The sequence below is a fragment of the Pogona vitticeps genome, chromosome 8 (genome assembly GCF_051106095.1).
Source record: "Pogona vitticeps strain Pit_001003342236 chromosome 8, PviZW2.1, whole genome shotgun sequence".
Lineage (NCBI taxonomy): Eukaryota > Metazoa > Chordata > Lepidosauria > Squamata > Agamidae > Pogona > Pogona vitticeps.
In genome coordinates, this window is record NC_135790.1 from 29,908,016 (window position 1) to 29,926,738 (window position 18,723).

Genomic DNA, 18,723 nt, shown 5'->3' on the forward strand with positions numbered 1-18,723 from the left:
ATCCGGCCTGTCGGAAGCTGCTGCTCAGGAACAGGCAGCACAACATCCTCGTCCAGCCCCCGCCATCAGATTCACTTTTCCCGCCTGCCTGCCTGCCTGCTTACAGAAACAGTAGCAATCGATGAGCCCAAGCACCTCTACCTCCCCTCCCCTCTCTGCTAGAGGCTTCTCTGGGCCGCTGAAGTGAGAAGCAGATGCTCAGCAACCCCTCCACCCCATGGCAAGATGCAACTTGTGCTCCAGTGCAATTTCCGCTGCTTTCTGGAGGCCAGCATGTCCAGCCCCACCCCCTTTGCCAAAGCTTCTCATCAGCCCACCAGTATTAACTTCCATGGAAGCACTTCTGCCTGCCTGGTGAGATGCCGAGCAACCCCTGAGTCCCCTTATTGGATGAAAGGCAGCCTATAAATAAGACAAATAAATAAGCAAACCCTAGGGAGCAAGAAGAAAGGCAAAAGACCTCGCCAAGCAAGGCTGCAGCCTTCAAGACGGCTAGATAGATGGCCGTTCTCATCCAGCCCTTTTCCAAAATGGGGCCAGCCCTCCCCAGGAGTCTGCACTCAGCCTGCCACCTGGGATATGCTGAATGGGCGCACAGTACCACCCAGGTCTGAGATCTGAATGCAGCTGTGGTTCCTCTTTCTCTGAAAATAAGCCCATCTTATTTCTCTGGTGGCACACATCCACATGTACGCAGAGCAGGAAAAGTGCCCAGACGTCACCAGGGAGGGCCTGCCTTATAGCTGTTGCAAGACGGTGTGTAAGCTGTCATTCGCTCCTGGAAACAAGGCATCTGTTACTTTCTTCCCAGCCAAGAACAATTGAGCGCACTTTGGGCTGCTCCCCCCCCCCCCCACGGCTTCAGGAAGAATTTGGAGGCAATCTTAGGTCAGCTGAGATGCCAAAACAACACTTTGATTGAAGGGTCTCTCACCAAGGTGTTACCCTCCCCCACCAGGAGGAGGAGTGGTTTACTAATCTCTCCCATTTTGCTCACTGATTACAATGGAACCCATGACCTCAGGAGGTGGTGAGTGCCCCAACACTGGAGGCATTCAAGAGAAAGTTAGACTTTAATTTGGATTCCTGCACTGAACTGAAGTTTGGACTTGATGGCCTTATGGGCCCTTTCTATCTCCATTATTTTATGACTCAATGGTTCTCACATTAGCTCGGACACCTGTGTTTCCTCCATGTCACTTCTAGGCTGAAAAGTGTGCCCCCAAATTTCTCCATATGTTTCTGCTTTGCAATAATCTACTGCTATGGGGTGTTCAAGCTCCAGAACATTGGAAGGAATAGTACCACCTATCCATAACTTGTTATTAAGAAAGGATCCTGGCCAGGCAAAGCTATGGTGCTTACAGTACTACAGTGAACTGCCTGGGTTTTGTCTTTGACATTTATACAGGCTCCAGAAAGAAACCAGCTGAAAAAATCTCTTCCAAGGAGAATCCCACTTGGGATTAGAAACAGCCAATTAAAACGTGGTGGGGTTGGGAAGTGCAGAGGGGTTGTTTCGGGGCTCTTGCACAATGTTCAAGCTGCTGCCATCCAGCTCTGCTCGGGCTCAAACATTACCAGTAAAGACTACCACAGTTCAGTCTCAATGCTGAAATTTAATAGTATTAAGACCCCATTATGACACAAAAGGAAGAAAAAAAAAGACTTTCAGACATTATATCCAATCAGTTTACGTTTGCCTATGATCTCACCGATGTAAAACCACATCAGCACCTCAGTAGCCACCAAGCCATTCCTCAGAGCTTCCTGAAACAAAAGGAACAGAATTCAAAACTTCAGCCATTCTACTAAGACCATTCCTGAAACAAAAAAATCCTTCCAGTAAGTCCCAGGCAACACCCCAGGAGCCTTAAGATGGCAAATCATTTAAGTGTTCCTATGCCACACTCCCAACTGCTCTGTGACATCTATCCACATCCTTCTGCTGGACTGAGAAAAGGTGAACAGTTAAGCAAGGGTTCCAAATTGTGGCCACAGATCTTCCCAATATCCTAGGTGAGTGACAGGTGCTTCTGTGAGAAAAGTACAGCTTGGCACGAAACAACAGCCAGAATGTTTACAAAGGCATGAAGACGCAGGCAGTGCAGCCACTTCCATTGCTTCTGGAAGGGCTGCTTTCCATCCCGGGAAGTGTGTGGACAGATGATTTACAGAAGAACTTCAGGGAACCCCTCGTGCAAGCCAAGCAATGACTGCTGATGGCACCATGCCTCATCCTGGAGATACAGCAGACCAGGCCTTTCACCACACATCTCAGAACGTGGTTTAAAGAGGTATTTATAAGTCTGCTTTTATCACACAGAAGCATCAAGAAATTATTTATTCAATTTATATGCCACGCCATTAGTGCCTGCACTACTGTAGGCAGTTCACATGTTAAAACATAAAAATCAAGAGGGTATTCAGGCTCATGCTAACAGGAGGCCTTTGGGTTGGCTATGCCACAAACTCACTTTTACACACAATCTGACTACCATTCAGAGGCATAAGATACTAAGCATAAACTGTGGTTTTCATTGCTGGCTGTAAAGTTACCTTGACTGTGATCTGTGCCAGGCGTCCACTCTGGAAGCTTTTCACCAATGCTTTTATACTGTCAATAGCCTTGGGAATTTCAGCAGGAGTTGGGGGGACCAACTCAACTCTGGCATAGTACCAGAAATTGGCTAGACGAACCTTTGAGTAAGCGACAGAAGCTGGAAGAAGCAAGAAACGTGTTAGAGAGGAAGAAGCGGTATTCCTATGTCACCCTGATTTGTGGTCTCACAATGTCCAAATGTGGGGAGAAACGTGGCAACAGGCAACACTGCACCAGAATATCTATGCCAAAGGGAAAGTCCTTCTCAGTCTTGGAACCAGTCTGGAAATATGACTGTTTAAGGCTGTAGTCCATTCCACGGTGAGGGCTGGCTTGATTAACTGAGATTACAAAACTACCAGCTCCTGTACTCCCAAGTATTGGTGTATCAGACCAAAGAAGTATCTGGCTTTGCCCAAACCTTCCACACAGCTATTTAGGCACCTATACAGCGTATCTTAACTCACAGCATTCAGCTGAGTGCAAAATTAAAAAACAAAATATTGGGGGAGACAGTGGCATTGATATTTAAAGCAAAGCAAAGCTGAGTGTCATTGATGATGACTGCTCCAACATCTTGCTATAGTTAAGGCAATATTTAAAGCTAAAGATGATTAATATACCCATGCTAAAAAGGAGCAAACAAAACCAAAATCAAAACATTTAGTTTAAGGCACAAGAATACAGTTAAGAACCCCTCTTGGGCAGCCACTTTCCGGAGGCAGCCCCAGGTAGAGCCGGGTTCCAGCCATCCAGGCGGGATGCGAACTCGGTGGCCAGGGCAAACTTATTTTCCCGGGGAAGGGGCCCAGCCGGAGCGCTCCTCGGAACCGTGCTCTGGCTTCGCTCCTGCCAGCCTCGTGGATCAGGAGCGAAGGCTCGACGGGAGCCGGGCTGCGGATGGCAGGTTGCGGCCGGCCGCTCCCGCAAGGCTCTGCCTGCCTGCCTGCCTGCCTGCCTGCCGGCCTGAGAACGGGGCTTCCTTGGAGCCGCCGCCGCCGCCGCCGCCCCGCCTCGGAAGCCCAGCGAAGGCAGCAGCCCCAGAGGAGAGCTCGGCCCCATCCCTGCTCACCCCGGAGAGGAACCGCGACCGACCGGCGGCCTCCCTCGGGCGGCTCCCCTCGGCGGTGGGGCCTTCCCCCGGCCGGCCGGCCGCCCTCCCTCCCTCGCCGGCACACGGGGCCGAAGGGAAGCGGCAGCGGCCAAGGTCAGCCCGGCTTCCCCTCGAGCTCTCCGCGGGCAGGCAGGGCGCGGGGCGGGAGGAGAAGGCGCCGAGCCGGCCTGCGGGCCTCGACGCTCCCGCCACTCACTCACCGGAGACGAGCGGGGGGCCCTTGGTCATCACGGCCTTGGCCATCCTCTGCGCGGCCTGCGCCATCCTCGCGACGGAGAAGGAGCAACGGCGAGAGGGAGAGACCGGCCGAAGCAGCGAAGACCCCTGAAGGTCACCGCCGCCGCCGCTGCCGCCTAGGACCCCGCTGAGGCTGCCCGCCTCGCGCCTGACCACTTGACCCGACCACACAGCCTGGCGCCCCACAGGAACCTACCCCCCCCAAAAAACACACTTCGGGCACCGTCCGCACGGCTGTCCTCTTGCTCTTCTTCGAGGTGGAAAGGGAGGTTTAGAGGCGAAGGAGGCAGATTTCTCAGCAGGCATTTAGCATAGTCACCCACTCTATTACCTCTTACGCATGCGCAGTCTCAAAGCAGCGGCAGATCAGGTACAGAATGCGCATGCGCAGAAACACAACTCCTCCCGGAGTTTCCTAGGGAAGGGAGTAACGGACCCTTTGCGCGCTGACCGAACTTCCGCGTTATGTTTGATGCTCTGATTCTCTTTTTGAAGGCGGGGAAGATCCCCCGGTGCGAGACGGACGGCAACGCCGGAAACGTTACTTTTAGGGACCGCACCTCCCAGAAGCACCGCCGAGCCTTGCTGGCTGAGAGTGTGAGGAGTTGTAGCCCTTCCCCAAGTGACCTTTCCAAGCCCCGCAAACGATGCCGCAGCCCCGGGCGCCCGCCCTTGAAGCCTTCGCCCCCGGAGAGAAGGATCCGGCCCCGGGGCTCCGAAGCACAGGAGAGGCAACACAGGCAGTTTCAGCAGAGAGTGAAGGGGCAAGGATGGGCATGCTGCAGGAAGTGACAGGCCAGGCAGCAACCCCCCCCCCGCCCGCCTGCTGCCTGGCAGCTATTCTGCCTCCCGTGTCTCTCTCCACCCCCCCCCCCCCCGAAAGAGCGGGTGACTGGTCGGGATGCGCATCAAGAGGACCGACTCGAGAGGCAGGGGAGACACTGGACGCTTTTATTGATCTAAAGGCAAATTCGCACTCCACACACACTGCATACATAGGGGCATGCAACGAATTGCAGGCAGGGTGTCGAGAGCGCATAAACACGTCCACTGTGCTGTTTGCTGCCTTGGAAGGCCTCCAAGCCACCGTGTGAAGGAGGATGAGCAGAGGCTGACAAGTGGGCTACATTAAGCCCAGGCTCTAGAAGTGGCGGGTGGGGGGAGGCTGCTATGGCACACATCTGCCCCGCCCTCAGGGAGCAGCAGCTTCTACTTAAGGGCTGCTTGTGGGGGCTGCTACCACCGCCACCCAGGCTCCTGGGCAGTCCACATCCTCACCAACGTTGTCAGGATGGCTTTGCATCAAGGCAGGCCTGTCTGCTGGAGGTCCTGCACATTCACTGCAGCAGCAATGACCGCAGAGGGGGACCAATCTGGACAGGGGTTGATTGGGGGGCCACTGCCACTGGACCAAGACACTGCGCACACCAAAGAGGCCAGGGAGCAGCTACGGACGGTGGCAGGTACCCCAAGGCAAAGAAAAGGTGGAAGAGCGGCCCAGGAGGCCTCTGTCCCAAGTTCCACCGTAGGGGAAAGAGAGAGAAGTGGGGGCAGCCTGGCTCAAGACTGCAGAAGCCCAGCTGGGAGCACTCAGCCTCTTTGGCGGGGCCAAGTCACAAAACTCCTCCCGCCTGCTCCTTCTCTTTCTTCCTCTCTGCCAGCCACTGCTGGATCCTCTCCTTCAGTTCAGTATTTGGTCTGATCTGGTCCATGGTGAGAGGGCTGCGGTTGAAGGGGTCTGTCTGGTCACTGGCAGGAAGAAGCGAAAGGGAAAAAAAGGGTCAGAGGAAACTCTCCTGCCTTTGCTGCCCTAGGCCCAGACCTCTCCATGAGCCAGAGGATCTGCAGCCCCTCCCCCCAGCCACTATCAAAGCAGAGGGACTTCGGAGTTGTCTTCTAAGCATGGGTCTGGAAACCCTGCCAGCCCTCCCTTGGGGCCAGCTGCCCTGCCACGATTACTCTGCAGCAACCAAGGACAGCTGCCCAGTTCAGAGAGACATGCCAACAAGACCCTCAGGAGATCTGGGAGTGGGGCTAGCTAGTGGAGAGAGAGGTCTGGATTTGATAGATTTGCCATCCTTCTACCCCTAAAGCTCCTTCCGAATACCTCAAAAGGTGCCTGGCAATGGTTGATCGATCCACAGTGACCCGAGAGGAGGGCAGCAGCACTGGGTCCATCATCAGTGTGCTCATAATAGGGTCCAGGAACTCATCGCAGGCATCCGCGTAGGTCTCCTCTTCCTGATGCTGGCGATCAGCGAGGGACTAAGAGAGCAAACCCAGGCATGAGTCAGGGAGTCCTCAAAGAAGTGAGGAGTTGTCAGATGGCAGGGTACAGCCTATCCTCCCTGACATAGCCAGGAAGCAGGACAGGACAGGCACTCAGCCATGGCATCACCTCCTCACTGCCCCCTTGGTGAAGGGCAGCTTGGGTTCTGAGTAAGGGCCACAAGGGAGACCACCGTTGCCTTTCTCATCCCGGCCATGCCCAAGACAGGAGCAAGAAGCACAAGACCACCTTTTGGGGAGGGGCTGCCGCCCCCACCCCAGTCTGCTTGGCCCTTCAACTCCTCCAGGGGAGGACTTTGGGAGGCTAGAGCCTAAAGCCAGAGATGGCTAACCGCTGCAACAAGCCCTGCCATCGGGACCCGTGACTGCAGATGGGAACAGGGGAACCGAAGGGCAGCCCTCCGCAAAGCAGGGTGCCCTGCCTGGGACAGAAGTGGAGAGGGGAAAAGAGAGAGCAAGGTTGGCTTCCCCTGCCTGTGTCTCACCTTGATCCGCTCTGCCAGCTGGCTAAAGGCCACAATCACGTCTCCTGGCTTGTTGATCTTCTTCAGGACGCGGACTGTCTGGGCAAAAAGCGTGGGGGAATAGGACCGTCCATCCTTGGGAACTGTGGCACAGAAGTTTTCCTCATCTCTGGAACAGAGAAGAGGGTCAACAGGCATGTGGCTGGGAATGGCTGGCAAGCATGGACTCACTCTCTTCATAAGAATGCAAACCCCCATGAACTGTGCCCCCTCTCTCTTTCTTTTGTCTTTCTTTCTTTTTCTCTGACCTCTTCAAGGACGTCTGTGCTCAGGCCAAATCAAGGTATGTCTTATACTGCCTTCTTCACCCCCATGCAGAAGACACTCACCACTCAGAGCACAGAGGGAAACCACCCAATACCAAAAACCTCCACACTCTTCCATGGGGGAGGCATTGTTCGATTTCATCAGCAGTGGCACATGCAAAAGTCTCCTGATGGAGTAACCCCTTCCTGTCCTGATCTCACATAAACCAAGAGAGCAAGAGACAGTGGGAAGGTTAATGAACCATCACCTGCCCAGGGCCCCTGCTCCCACTTTCTGCAGCACTGAGCTAGGGAGCCCCTTGGAACTCCAATGGAGGTGGGCACACATTGTGGCAGGTTCACCTCTTGAGTTTCAAACCCTGGCTGTTTGAAAGCTGCTGGAAGCGGCTTCTCACCAGAAGGCTTCTCCATCACCTGAAGGAACAGCCCACCCCAGGGCACCTCCTCATTCCAAAAAGGATGCACAGCGAGGGCCAGTTTCCCAGCCTCTTCCTTGGGCTAGGACCAGCCCACAATGCCTTTGGATTCATGTACAAAGAGGCGTGGCGTACCCCAGATTCAAATAGATGGTGCAGATGTCAGACACAAGTTGCTGGGGCTTAAAGTCAAACTCGCTGAAGTCCTTGACCTTCAAGGCCCCCATTTTGGGTCCCACCAGGTGTTGCAGGAAGTAGTTGAGCATGGAGATGATGCGCTCAGCCAGGAAGGGATGGACAAAGAGGGACTTGATCTCTGCAAGGGAAAACAGGCCTCCATGAGCCACTGAGCGGCCCCACCCTTGCAGAGCTGGAGAGAATGCCACCCTACCTGAGGTCAGGAAGGCCAGGGTCCCAATGGTCTCGTTGGACATAATGTTGTGGAAGCGAGCCAGCTGCCCAAACATTTGCAGGCTAGCTTCCTTCTCACGCCGTGCCTCTGGGGACAGGTTGTCCCATTCACCCCGGTCCTTCTCAATCTGCTGGATCTTGATCTTGCTCAGGTACTGTGGAGAAATTCATTGAGGATGGGGGAACAAGAGGAGGGCATATGAGTGCATGTGTGACGCAGCATGAGGAATGCTTATTCCGCCCATGCAGAGAGAGGCTCAGTCATTCCTCTTAGGAAAACCACAAGGAGGAGAGAGTCCTGGCGAGGGGCTGGAAAGCAGCAGCAGCCCAGCCAGATCTGGCTTCTAGAGCAAATTCCTTTTCTCTCAGCTTCAGGTGGATACGGGCCTTGTGGTCACAGACTAGCTCGGCTGAGGATCCGCAAGACACCCAGCAGCAGCTATGATCAAATCCCTTTTTTTCTTGCAAAGGAGGGTTGCTTCCTCCACTTCCCATCAGAAAACCCTTTACCTGTATCGCCTCATCCAGCAAGAAAATGGCATCATTCATGAGCAGGTTAAGAAAACGCAAGAAGAGTGGAGGTGTCATGGCTTCCAAGTTCTCTGAGGCGTAGTTTGCCAGGGCCTGCAAAGGTGGAGGGAAGGAGAGTGGGTGGCTGTTTATTCTACAGGCATCAGCATGGCCCTCACCCACAGAATGGGAATATCTCCTGATTAGCCTTACCTTAATGCTTTCTCGATAGGAATCGGTATCCCACATGTACCTAAGGATGGGGTACATAGGCCTGCGGTAGTTGAATTTCTGCTCAAACTGGTGAGGATCCCCTGTGCCAGGAAGGGAAAGCAGTCAAAATAAATGCCAAGAAGGGAAGCTGCCACCTACATGCCAACAGGCTCCTGGGCTTTGAAGCCTTGCTCACAGGGAAGAGGCGAGGACTCCTGTCCCCTTCTGTCTCTTTCAAGGCTGACAGTTCAGTAGCCCTCCGAGGACAAAGAAAGAAAGAAGCCATTTATGCCTTACACTGAGGAAGGGTCTCCAAGGCTTGCCAGCATAACTACTGTTCTTCAGAATGCCAGGCCCAGGGGGTGGGGAGGCAGTTTTGCCAAGAGGAGGTGAACATTGGGCTCTAGCTAGAGCAGCAGTTATCCCAAGAGCCCTTCTACATGCTGGGGACTAAGCTGATCTTACCTGTGAACTCTATGTCTACAAAGACCTTGATCAGTGCTTCAGCAAGAAAGGCTGCATGCTTGTAGGAGCAGAAAACTCTCTTGCGGTGGAAGATGCTCGAGACCAATGGGTTCTGTTCCTGGTCCATATGGGGCATGACAGCCTCCAAAACCTCTGCCAGCTTGGCGCGCAAATGGGGATTCTTCATCCTACGAGGAAGGACAGTCGTTCGGGAAGAGGCTTAAGGACAGCCCTTTGTCATGTCTTCTCCACTTCACTGTTCTAACAGATTTCTGCAGAGCTCCTGCCATAATTCTTATGAAGCTGCAGCTGAGAGAGAGTGCAGAAGCCACTGGAAGCACAAGGACCTGCACCCCAGTCTCTGTGGTTTTTTCTGGCTGCCTTGGCAGACATCAGGTGCTCCCTGTGCCTCTAGAAGTCAGAAGAAATGCCTGAGCTTCCTCTTCTTAAAGTCTCAGTGCACCAAGCATGCCTTCCAAGCTGCAGGGCCAGAGCTAGTCTGCCTCCCCAAAGCACAGGATGCTTGTGGAAGGCTTCATTCTGGCCATCTGACTGCAAAAGCAGCTTCGGGGAAGAAGGACAACTTTGGACATTTTGTTTAACAACTCAGAGATACCGCTGAGCTGGAGATGTTCAACACTAGGTGGGACCAGTTACTGAATCACAACCTGGGCTCCACAACCATCCCTCCTTCCTTCCTTTTCACCAGCCCACCCAAAATATCCCCCGAAGAGGACAAGCAGCTTCTCCTCAACCCTGGAGGCCTTTACCTGTCTACATCCCCCATAAAGACAGTCACAAAATGAAGAACATGCTCCAAAGCGTCGGCTGAAGTCTCCAGCAGGTCATCAGCAAAGCGGCGCAGGAAAATAAAGAAGTCACCCAGGTTGTCAGCAAAAAATTCTGCAAACACAAGTCCCCCCATGAGCAGCTTCCCAGGAGGCTCCTTGGTCTCCCGCCCATCCACCCGCGCAACTGTTGCAGGCCACTGTCAACAGCAGCCACCCTTTTCCTGGCCAAGGGGAGCTGCTCCCATGCTACAAAAGCTCCTCGCAAGCAAGACAGCGCTTGTGAGGCCTCGTCCTTCCTTGGGCTCATGGACAACACACCAGCCCATCCCAAACAACACTTTACCAGGGAGAGAAATGCAAGCAGACATCTGCCCAGTTCCTTCCAGCCACCCTAATGACATGTTTTGGAACTGCTCTAGTGCAAGCCTCCAGAGAGCTGTCATGACAGCAACCACAACCTCTGCCTGTATACATTTACAAACAAGTGCGCCATTTCATCCTGTCCCTGCAGCCTGAATGCCAGAGGGAATAACAGCAATGAACTCCTGGCTTGGCCCCTTGTTGGGGGGGGGGATGCTATTGAACTGGCATGACATGGCCTAAACCCATGAGATTCAGGGGCAAAACCAGTAAGGCTATGTTGCAGTTTTCCAAAGGACCCGCTGGCTTGGAGAAGATCGCCAACTGTGCTAACGTGGCTAACCCTGCAATCCTCTTGGCTGGAAGAACCATGCCAATGCACCTGGGGAAGAATCCCCTCACCCAGAAGCATCCTAGCATGACTTTGGGAAACACCAGTCACCTGGGACGTAGGCCAGGGAACTGTGATTCACTTCTGGCAGAGGGAAGGTCAGCTCTTCCAGCTCGGTGCCTTGGTTCCCAATGGCCAGCTGGACCAGAAGCACTGCCATGGAGACCTGCAGGTGGAGGCAGTTCTGCAGCATCTGTGGCTCCGTCATGGCCGCCTTAGTGGAGAGATAGATGGTCATCAGGCGCTCAAACTGCTCCCGGAGGTTGTCAGCAGAGGGGCTGGAGGTCTGCTGAGCCTCATGCCAGGCCACCTGCAGGCGGTGAAGGCTTTGGTTGAGCTTGATCATCTGGTCGTGCAACCTGGGCAAGCAACAGAAAATGTGGGAGTGGACAAAGGTTGTGGGCACAAGATGGCTGTGGCAGGTGGCCGAGAAAGCAGGGCTGGCCAGTCAGGTGTGGGGGTGCAGGCCCGGGCCAAGCACGGCTGTCCCATGCGAGACTCCCAGCTGTCCATTTGCTGGGCTGCACTGAGCTAAGATGCCCACTCTTCTCACTGAAAAGCAGCTTTGACTGGAGAGCCTGCATGAAGAGGCACTCGGAGGGGATGGCCCTAAACTTCATTCACTCCCACACCATCCCCTCAGCTTTTCCAGTAACTTAGGGGACACCCTTTGTCCTGCCCACGACTGGCTTTGAGAAACTAAACTCATTCACACTTCTGCTCAGCGAGGTTTCACCGCACAGGCGACGCTGCCACCCTACTGATCAGTTGAGCCTGCAAAGACAGTGCCTGCAGCCACCTCAGTTTGCAAAGGTAAACCCTGTAGAAATTAAGAGGACCACACCTTCTGTCTCCCGCAAGGCCCTCGCCACCCATGCTTACAAAGGACTCCCTAGAAGGTGTACCTGTGAAATCCTAAATGGAGAGTGTATTGCGTCAGCACTAAGTTCTCCGTCACCAGGTTGTAGCTAGGAGCAAATTCCGGCTCCTGCTCGGGCATGGCTGGGATCAAGCAGGTCTCTTTCTCTAAACCTGAAAGAAGTTAAAGCAAATGCTTCCCTACCTGCTCTGCCAGCCCAAGCCTACCAGAGGAATGTCACAGGGAGGGGGAGGGAGCTCCCTTTCTCTCCACTCCTCCGCTTCCTTTCTGGGCTGGCGATTCCCCCCCCACCTGCTTGCTGCCACTCACCCTTGATATGGACATTTCTGCACTTCTGCTCTTCCTCATTCAGCTCTTTCAAAGCACAGTAGGTGGGGTCAAAGGTGAGGAGCCGGGGGGAACGGGGCTTACAGAAGGGCTGGCAGAGCCGGAGGAGGGCAGCCCCCAAGTTCAGGAAAAAGGCATCTGAGGCATACATCTGGAAGAAGATCTCGGGCATCTGGTTGGCCCAGATCTTGGTGCGGCCCGCGTTGGCATGGAGACAGTTCCCAAGCCAGGACAAGATCCGGTGTTTGGTTTGTGGAGACAACTGCAGCAGGTTCTTCAGCATCTGGTAGATCTTCTCATGGAACTGGGCCATGAACTATGACCAAGACAAGGCAAGTCTTACCATCTGCAAGAATACATGCTCACACGTGCTCCATCAGCTGAATCTAGGATCCCCCACCAAGGAGCAATGGCCCCCCTCCCCCCCTTGCGTTTTCTCCCACTACCAGAGTCTCTGGGTCCGATTCTTGCCTTCAGTATTAAAGTGATTGCCCAGGCAGCTCTCCATCATGTAAAACACCAGCAATGAGTTCAGGGGGAATGACCACAGACCTGTCTGGCCAAACTGCAGGGGGAAATATATCTTTAAAAGGAAACAGCTGCCAGGAGTTACCATTGGACAGTGCTTGGCTCAGCAATGGAAGAAAGGACTGAGTGGTGCATAAGTACCTGGTGGATGTTGGATTCCTGCACCTTGATCTCCTGAGGGCTGGACCGAGAGGGATTCAGAAAGTAGCCATGGTTCTCCACCACCCCTGGGGTCTTCAGCAAGCATGAGATGCTGAGAATAGCTCCCAGCAGAGTCTTCTGATAGAGCTGCCCATTGGCAGGGTCCTTTGGCTGGATGTACTCAACAAAGACCTAAACAAACAGAAGCAGAAGCTGCTGATGCCCCCCAGATGGCTCAGGAAAAGTACCCCAGCAGACACAAAAAATAACAACTGAAGTCCCTTCCACATAACTATGGCTCTGTTGCAGAAGCCAGCCTTTATTCAAAACACATGGGACCACAGTCCAAGTCCAGGAAGAAGACTCCTTTTGCTGCAGCCACCCCAACCCCCTTTTGGGTAGTCAGATAAAAACGTTGTGCTGGGAATAAGGGACGGGCTAAAGGAGGAGGCTTAAGGAGCAAAGACTGTTCATCTGGTTGACACCTGCAGAAAGGAGGAGCAGCAACTCACTGTGGCTATATCTTTCTGCCGGGTGAAGTACAGGAGCATGTCCAGGTAGGAGTACAGCAGGATCTGGCAAAGGTGCAGCTCTCGGATCCGTCCCAAGAGGATGTCAAAAACAGGCAGCATGACCTCTTCAAAGGTCCGCACTTCCTCATCTGCAGTGATGACCTCAATGACCTCCTCCAGGAACTCTGTCACCTCTTCAAAGTCTAAGGGAGAAAGAGGATTTTTAGAAGGGGGGCTTTGAAAGACCTGCAGCAGGCAACACTCAAGGGATGCTTGGCTCTGCCTTTGCCACCTACGTGCTCCTCTCAGGGACTCCAGCATCAAGTCCACAAGCTGCTCATAGACATTCTGGTTGACATAAATTTCTGGCGTGAGGAAGACCGTGCGGGTGTTAGACACTGTCAGATTCCGGCAGCACACGGCAAAAGGCAATAGATTCTCTGGCACTTTGGTGATCTGAAAATACAGAGGAGATTGCTTGGTCTCCAGACTGTACTTGACAGGCCAGCTTGCTGGCTGGCTGAGAAACAGGATCTGGGCCTACCTCCTCCTTGGCCCTCTGGAAGCAAGCAAAGAGGTAGCGAAGAATGTGCTTCTCGCCTGCATCTCTTTCAGCTGAGAGATTCTGGATGCTAGCTGAGGTCATATGGATCAGGTGATTTCCAGGTTCTGGGAGCAGCAGTCGGGTGAAAAGTGCCTAGAGAAATTAAAGAGAACCCCGGGGATAAATGCCAAGCACACTAACCTCCCATCTTCGAAGGAAGTGCCCAGTAGTGCATTTTTCCAAATAGTATATTCCCTCCAAGGAGTCCCATAAAGTCTTGCCTATCAACCACTGTGGCTAAGGCCAGATCCTTCACACTCCATACCACCACTGCACAGCTACAGTGGGCTGCAAAGGGAAGGCTGGCAGGACTCAAATTGCTGATGTTCAAGGAGATTGCCTGATTCAAGGGGAAACCAACTAAAGCAGAGTACAGTAAGTGGCTTCAGAAAGTGAGTCAAGCAACCTTGGGGGGGGGGGGAGAAGGAGGGAAGGAGAGCTAGCCTAGGGGCAAATTACTTCCTGACCACAAGCAGAGAGCAGCTTGAGCTGAACCACAAAAGCAGCCTACTCACAAATGTTCTGTTGGGTCTCTGTAAGCATGGGCAGATACCTGTTCCACGTTCTCCATGTCCAGCCAGTCCTGGTCCTCCAGATCTGCTGCCATCTCTTCCAAGTACACACAGCGGGCAGGAATCCCATTGCCACTTTTCAGACTGGGGTCACCTGCAGGTCAGGAAAGATCAAATCAAGACTGCCAATGACATCTCATTCTCAATATTCTGTCCTATAAACACCATCCCTAATTCTTGAAGGAAACGTAATCCCCACCCTGCCCTCATGCTTACGGCTCTCCAGAATTATCCACCATTACATTTCATGATACTCCAAAATAATCAGCATCTTCAGAAAACAGAGACAACTAAGTACACAGGAATAGGAAGGGAACAGCAAAGCTTAGCATAATGCCAACACACCACATCCCTGAAGCTGTATAGATGTAATAAAATAAGGAAGGAAAACCCCAAAGTTTGTGAATGATTTATATCTCCTGTGTAAAAGAACCTGGGCTTTATGGGGCTTTCTGTTCCCAGTCACTCTGCTCCATCTGCAGCCAGTCAGGACAAGAGAAGGCAGCAGCAGCACCATGATAGGAAATAGCATTCTCTGCCAGTGTATGTAAGTCATCAAGATGTTTTGGCATCAGGTTAGCAGCAAAGTTCTCGACACCCCCAATAGACTAGCCCACCCACATAAAAACAAGAACCACCTGGGGCCTTCCCACTGAAACCATGCCCTGAAGAATGTCCCCAACTCTACACAGCTGTTAGAGACAGGAGTCATTTAACAAGTTAATGGGTGGATCAGACAAAAGCAGGCGAGGGAGCAAAAAGAAGTCCAGCTGTTCCCTCTTCCTCCTGAAGCTGATGCAGAACAGCAAGGAGAATCACCAATGTGGTTCACAGCTTCACAACTCCATTACCCATCACAGAGGATGTGAAGGAGAACCAACTCCCCAAACGTACTGTTGTCGAGAGTGATCAGGAAGATTCTCTGGATCATGTGGTTGATGTTGAGCTGCTCACAGAGCTCCTGCTGTGAGCGGAAGGAGCGGCTGATTTCAGCCACCGAGTAGTCACAGTCGTCCAGGCTCTCAGACACGCTGTTATCCGAATCATCTTGGCTGGCTGAGGTCTCCTCCACTGGAACAACAGCAGGTAAATGATTAGCTCCACCTGACCCAGCTCTCCTTATCTCCCTCTCTGCCTCTACCTACAGATCAAGAAGCAGAAAGAGGTGGGGAGGAGCCACTGCCCCATAGCAGCTGACCACTCCTGTGAACCTGCCTGCCAACCAACCACCCCCCCCCCACACACACAGAGCGCTAGGTGTTTTTAGCCCCTTGCCACCTTCTCGTTCCTAACCCTACCCTTTCCTAAGTGGATTTTGTTGTTCCAGAGACTTGCAAAGATTGGCTCTTTGGGGAGAAGCACAGGAAGAGAAGACCCTGGAATTAACCGAGTAAGAAGTATCTGGTAGTTTTCAGATAATGGGGTGGGCTTCTAGGAACTGATCTTAAACCCCCCACACACAGAGAGAAAGAGAATTATAAGACTAAAATCTGGTCTCCTTCTTGCTATGTCTACTGATGGGCGTCCCAGAACCTCACCCTATCTAAATACCACTTCACTGGGGCTGTGTGTGTGCGCGCGCGCGGGGGGGGGGATTGTTTCCTACCTAACGCTAACCCTACAGCCCAAGGCAAAGCGCCCACCCCCACACCGAGCTCCTGCCCTCACCAGCGGGCTGGGCCTGTGGCTGCTGCGGCGGCGGCTGCTTCTGGAGGTCGGCGAAGTGCTTGGCGTCGGCGACTGAGCCGAAGAGGGCGGCGAAGGGGTTCCTGGAGATGCTGCTCCGGTTGTTGTTCTCCTGGTCGGTCATTTCCCCGCCAAGCCAGCGAGCTCCATGGGGGGCTGGGAACCAAGGCGAGCGCGGAGCCTCCCGGGCCCAAGCCGAGCGGCGGAGGGAAGCGAAGGCGCGGCCGAGGCGGGCCCACCAAGGGATCCGGAGCCCGAGGCCCGCGGGCGTCCCGGGGCGGCTCCGGTGGGGAAGGCCCCGCCGGGCAGAAGGCGGCAAGGGCGGGCGAGCAGGACGGGTCCCTCGCGGCCCCGCCGAGCACGGTAATCGGCTTCTTCGCCGCCGTCCGCCCGTCCGTCCGTCCGTCCCGTTCTCCGCGGCCCGTAGGCAGCTGCGGGGTCGCCACTTCCCAGGCAGTCAACCTAGCAACGCGTGACGCCAGCAGGCCGCGCCGCATTGTGCGTCATCCATTAGGGACGGAAGTGGAGGGCCCGCCAGCGGAAGCTAGGGCGGCGATGGGCTCCCAGAGATATTCAAATAAAGAGATCCACCCCTGGGTCTCAGTGGGGCGCTTCCTGGTTCCAGTCGGGCAGCCTTTTTTTATGTGCGCCCCCCCCCGCGCCTCTGTCGTGGCAGGAGCGCGGGTGGTGCCAGTCCTTGGATCGGGGCTCGCAGGTCTTGACCCTCTGGATTTCAAATCTCCTGTCAGTATGGGCCGCGGTGAAGGATTATGGGAGTTATAGTCCGACAGCAGGACAGCGAATGGCTGGACTATTTGGAGCCGGGTTCATAGGCATCCTTCAGTCTCGAGAGACTATGGTAGCGTGCTCCGTATGGAGGACTTCGAGGCCGTATGCGGAGCTGGAGTGTTCTCTCCAGAGCATGACGCCTGGGTAAAGTAGTATGGAGGATAGGCTGTTACCCAAGCCGCAGATCCCCCCTCTCCACATTGCTGCAATGGTCCAATGGAAAGGCAAGAGCCAATACGACTGGTTCCAGCAACGTCGCAGGAGTTGCCAGAACGACACGAACTGCCTTCGGAACTCCAGCTCCGGATTTTGCCTCTAGGTTGACTCCTGAAGCCTTTTCCGTCAGTGGATAGAGCCACAAGGCAGGGGAGGTTTGAAGTCAGAGTTTTCCTCCTCCTAGATGGGCTGCCTTCCCAGGCTAATGAGTCCCACCTACCCGGGCAGCTGAGAGGAGATATTTCTGAGTGATCTGAATTGCAGAAGCCTCTGTAAGGTCCTTGAAATCTTGGGCTGTTTTAATGGGCAAGAGTCCTGCCCACTCACAGAGGGCCACGTTGAAGGCAGACTCTTCTTTGGCACCAAAGCAGGCTCTCCGTGGCCAGACAGTGATCCGAATCCCAGGGTGAGCCTCCGAATGAATGGGCCCTTCAGGTCTAGCACCCCGGGTTATGAAGAGGTTGTGTGCAATCTCCTTCTTTACCTTCTTTACTAGAATAGCACCGATGGTGACCTGAACAACATGGTGGGTGAGCTTCTCTAAGAGGAAGAAGAAACCAGGAGCCGGGGCCTCCTGCAGCCGATACAGGCTTGCCTCAGGGAGCAGGGGCACACAGGGCAGTTTCCACCAGCAGCTCCCAATTCATGTAGAAACAGGGATGGGCGCTGAGGAGGACATCCAAGCCAAAGCGGAGGGCCTCAGGTGTGAGGAACTGGGGCAAGGAGAGGGCAGGACTGGGAACGAGAAGGATGTGTCCAAATTCCAGAGGACTGACATTAATCACTACCAAGATACAAGCAGGGCCAGCTGGAGATTGAGTCCTTCCCAGGCAGGGAGGGCCGCCCTTGCTCAGGTAGAAAAGAACCTCCATGGGCTGGATCTTGTTGAAATTGAACTGCTGGGGGTCAAATGGCTGCTGGAGGCTGTGGATCTCCTCGGGTCACCTCCTCTCGACCCCTCTTTGGATATTCAGCTGGGCCACAAACCCCACCGTCCCTGGCAGGATCCAGGTCTGCAGGTCTCCCAAGGGATAGCGGAAAAGTCCCCTCTTCATCTTGTCCTCCCAGCCCGACTGCAGAACTCTCTCAAAAGGTGAGAGCTGGCGGCTGGCCGGCCACTCCACTCCCTGCAGCGCAAAATCCTCCTCCTCATAAGCAAAGACTTATGGAGCTAGCTATCCTTAACTTATAAGGTTGCTGACAGCCGAAACTAGCAGGTGGAGGGCCCAGGGCAAGAACAAATTATTTATTTTTTTAAAAAAATTACCCCACCTTTCTCCTCGAAAAGGACCCAAGGCAGTTTACAACAGTGAGAGACAATATTTAAAGTTGAAAACCGTTATACAATGGTGGTTACATCATTAAATATCTAAAAGTAAGAACTACAAGTATGCAATTGAAAAAGGAAAAACCACTGCCACTGTGAGAAATGGGAAACAAAAGGCAGAAAGGTCTGCAGGGCCAAAGGATGAGAAGGAAAGACTTGACTTTGGAAAGAGATACTGTAGTTGTTATAATGGTTACAGTAGCAAGATTAGTCTTTGCAAAGAACTGGAAAAGTGACAAACAACTTAATCTTGAAGACTGGTAGAAAGAAATGTGAAGTATGCCAGCAGAAGAATCAATGGGATGGGGTGTCCTGGAACTTGATGGCCGTGGCTTGAAATTCCCGGAGCACTCACTCTGAAGTCTACATGAGGCAGCAAAAAGGGGCTCATGGATCAATAAGTGACTTTAAAATATTTACAATATCCTTGAGGCAACAGGAATGGACTATAAAAGTAGTTTGTTTTTCTGAAGAACAAAAACAACAAGTGGCAGCTGGTGTGGGAGGAGGAAGAGCTAACCCCCTCAGTGGGGATTCCTGCAGGAGGGGAGA

General features: G+C 53.5%; 2 protein-coding genes and 1 pseudogene across 3 annotated transcripts; all 3 read right to left on the bottom strand.

Moving 5' to 3' along the window:
- Nucleotides 1–1,599: 1,599 nt before the first annotated feature.
- ATP5MG (ATP synthase membrane subunit g) lies at nt 1,600–4,076 on the bottom strand. Its single transcript, XM_020794053.3, has 3 exons — nt 3,917–4,076; nt 2,560–2,720; nt 1,600–1,770 (listed from the first exon to the last, which is right to left on the bottom strand). The coding sequence occupies exons 1-3, from the start codon at nt 3,978–3,980 to the stop codon at nt 1,672–1,674; spliced, it is 324 nt and encodes a 107-aa protein (XP_020649712.2). The 5' UTR covers nt 3,981–4,076; the 3' UTR covers nt 1,600–1,671.
- An 814-nt stretch (nt 4,077–4,890) lies between these two features.
- On the bottom strand, nt 4,891–16,266 carry UBE4A (ubiquitination factor E4A). The gene is made up of 19 exons (XM_020794064.3): nt 15,822–16,266; nt 15,048–15,224; nt 14,135–14,247; nt 13,522–13,674; nt 13,274–13,433; nt 12,978–13,180; nt 12,466–12,657; nt 11,779–12,112; nt 11,495–11,621; nt 10,641–10,948; nt 9,818–9,950; nt 9,048–9,235; nt 8,583–8,683; nt 8,370–8,483; nt 7,840–8,014; nt 7,584–7,764; nt 6,728–6,875; nt 6,061–6,218; nt 4,891–5,702 (listed from the first exon to the last, which is right to left on the bottom strand). The coding sequence occupies exons 1-19, from the start codon at nt 15,961–15,963 to the stop codon at nt 5,567–5,569; spliced, it is 3,243 nt and encodes a 1,080-aa protein (XP_020649723.1). The 5' UTR covers nt 15,964–16,266; the 3' UTR covers nt 4,891–5,566.
- Nucleotides 16,267–16,618: 352 nt separating this feature from the next.
- LOC110079458 (GDP-D-glucose phosphorylase 1-like) lies at nt 16,619–18,007 on the bottom strand (annotated as a pseudogene). Its single transcript, XR_013538164.1, has one exon. The product of XR_013538164.1 is annotated as a GDP-D-glucose phosphorylase 1-like (transcript).
- Between the last annotated feature and the right edge of the window lie 716 nt (nt 18,008–18,723).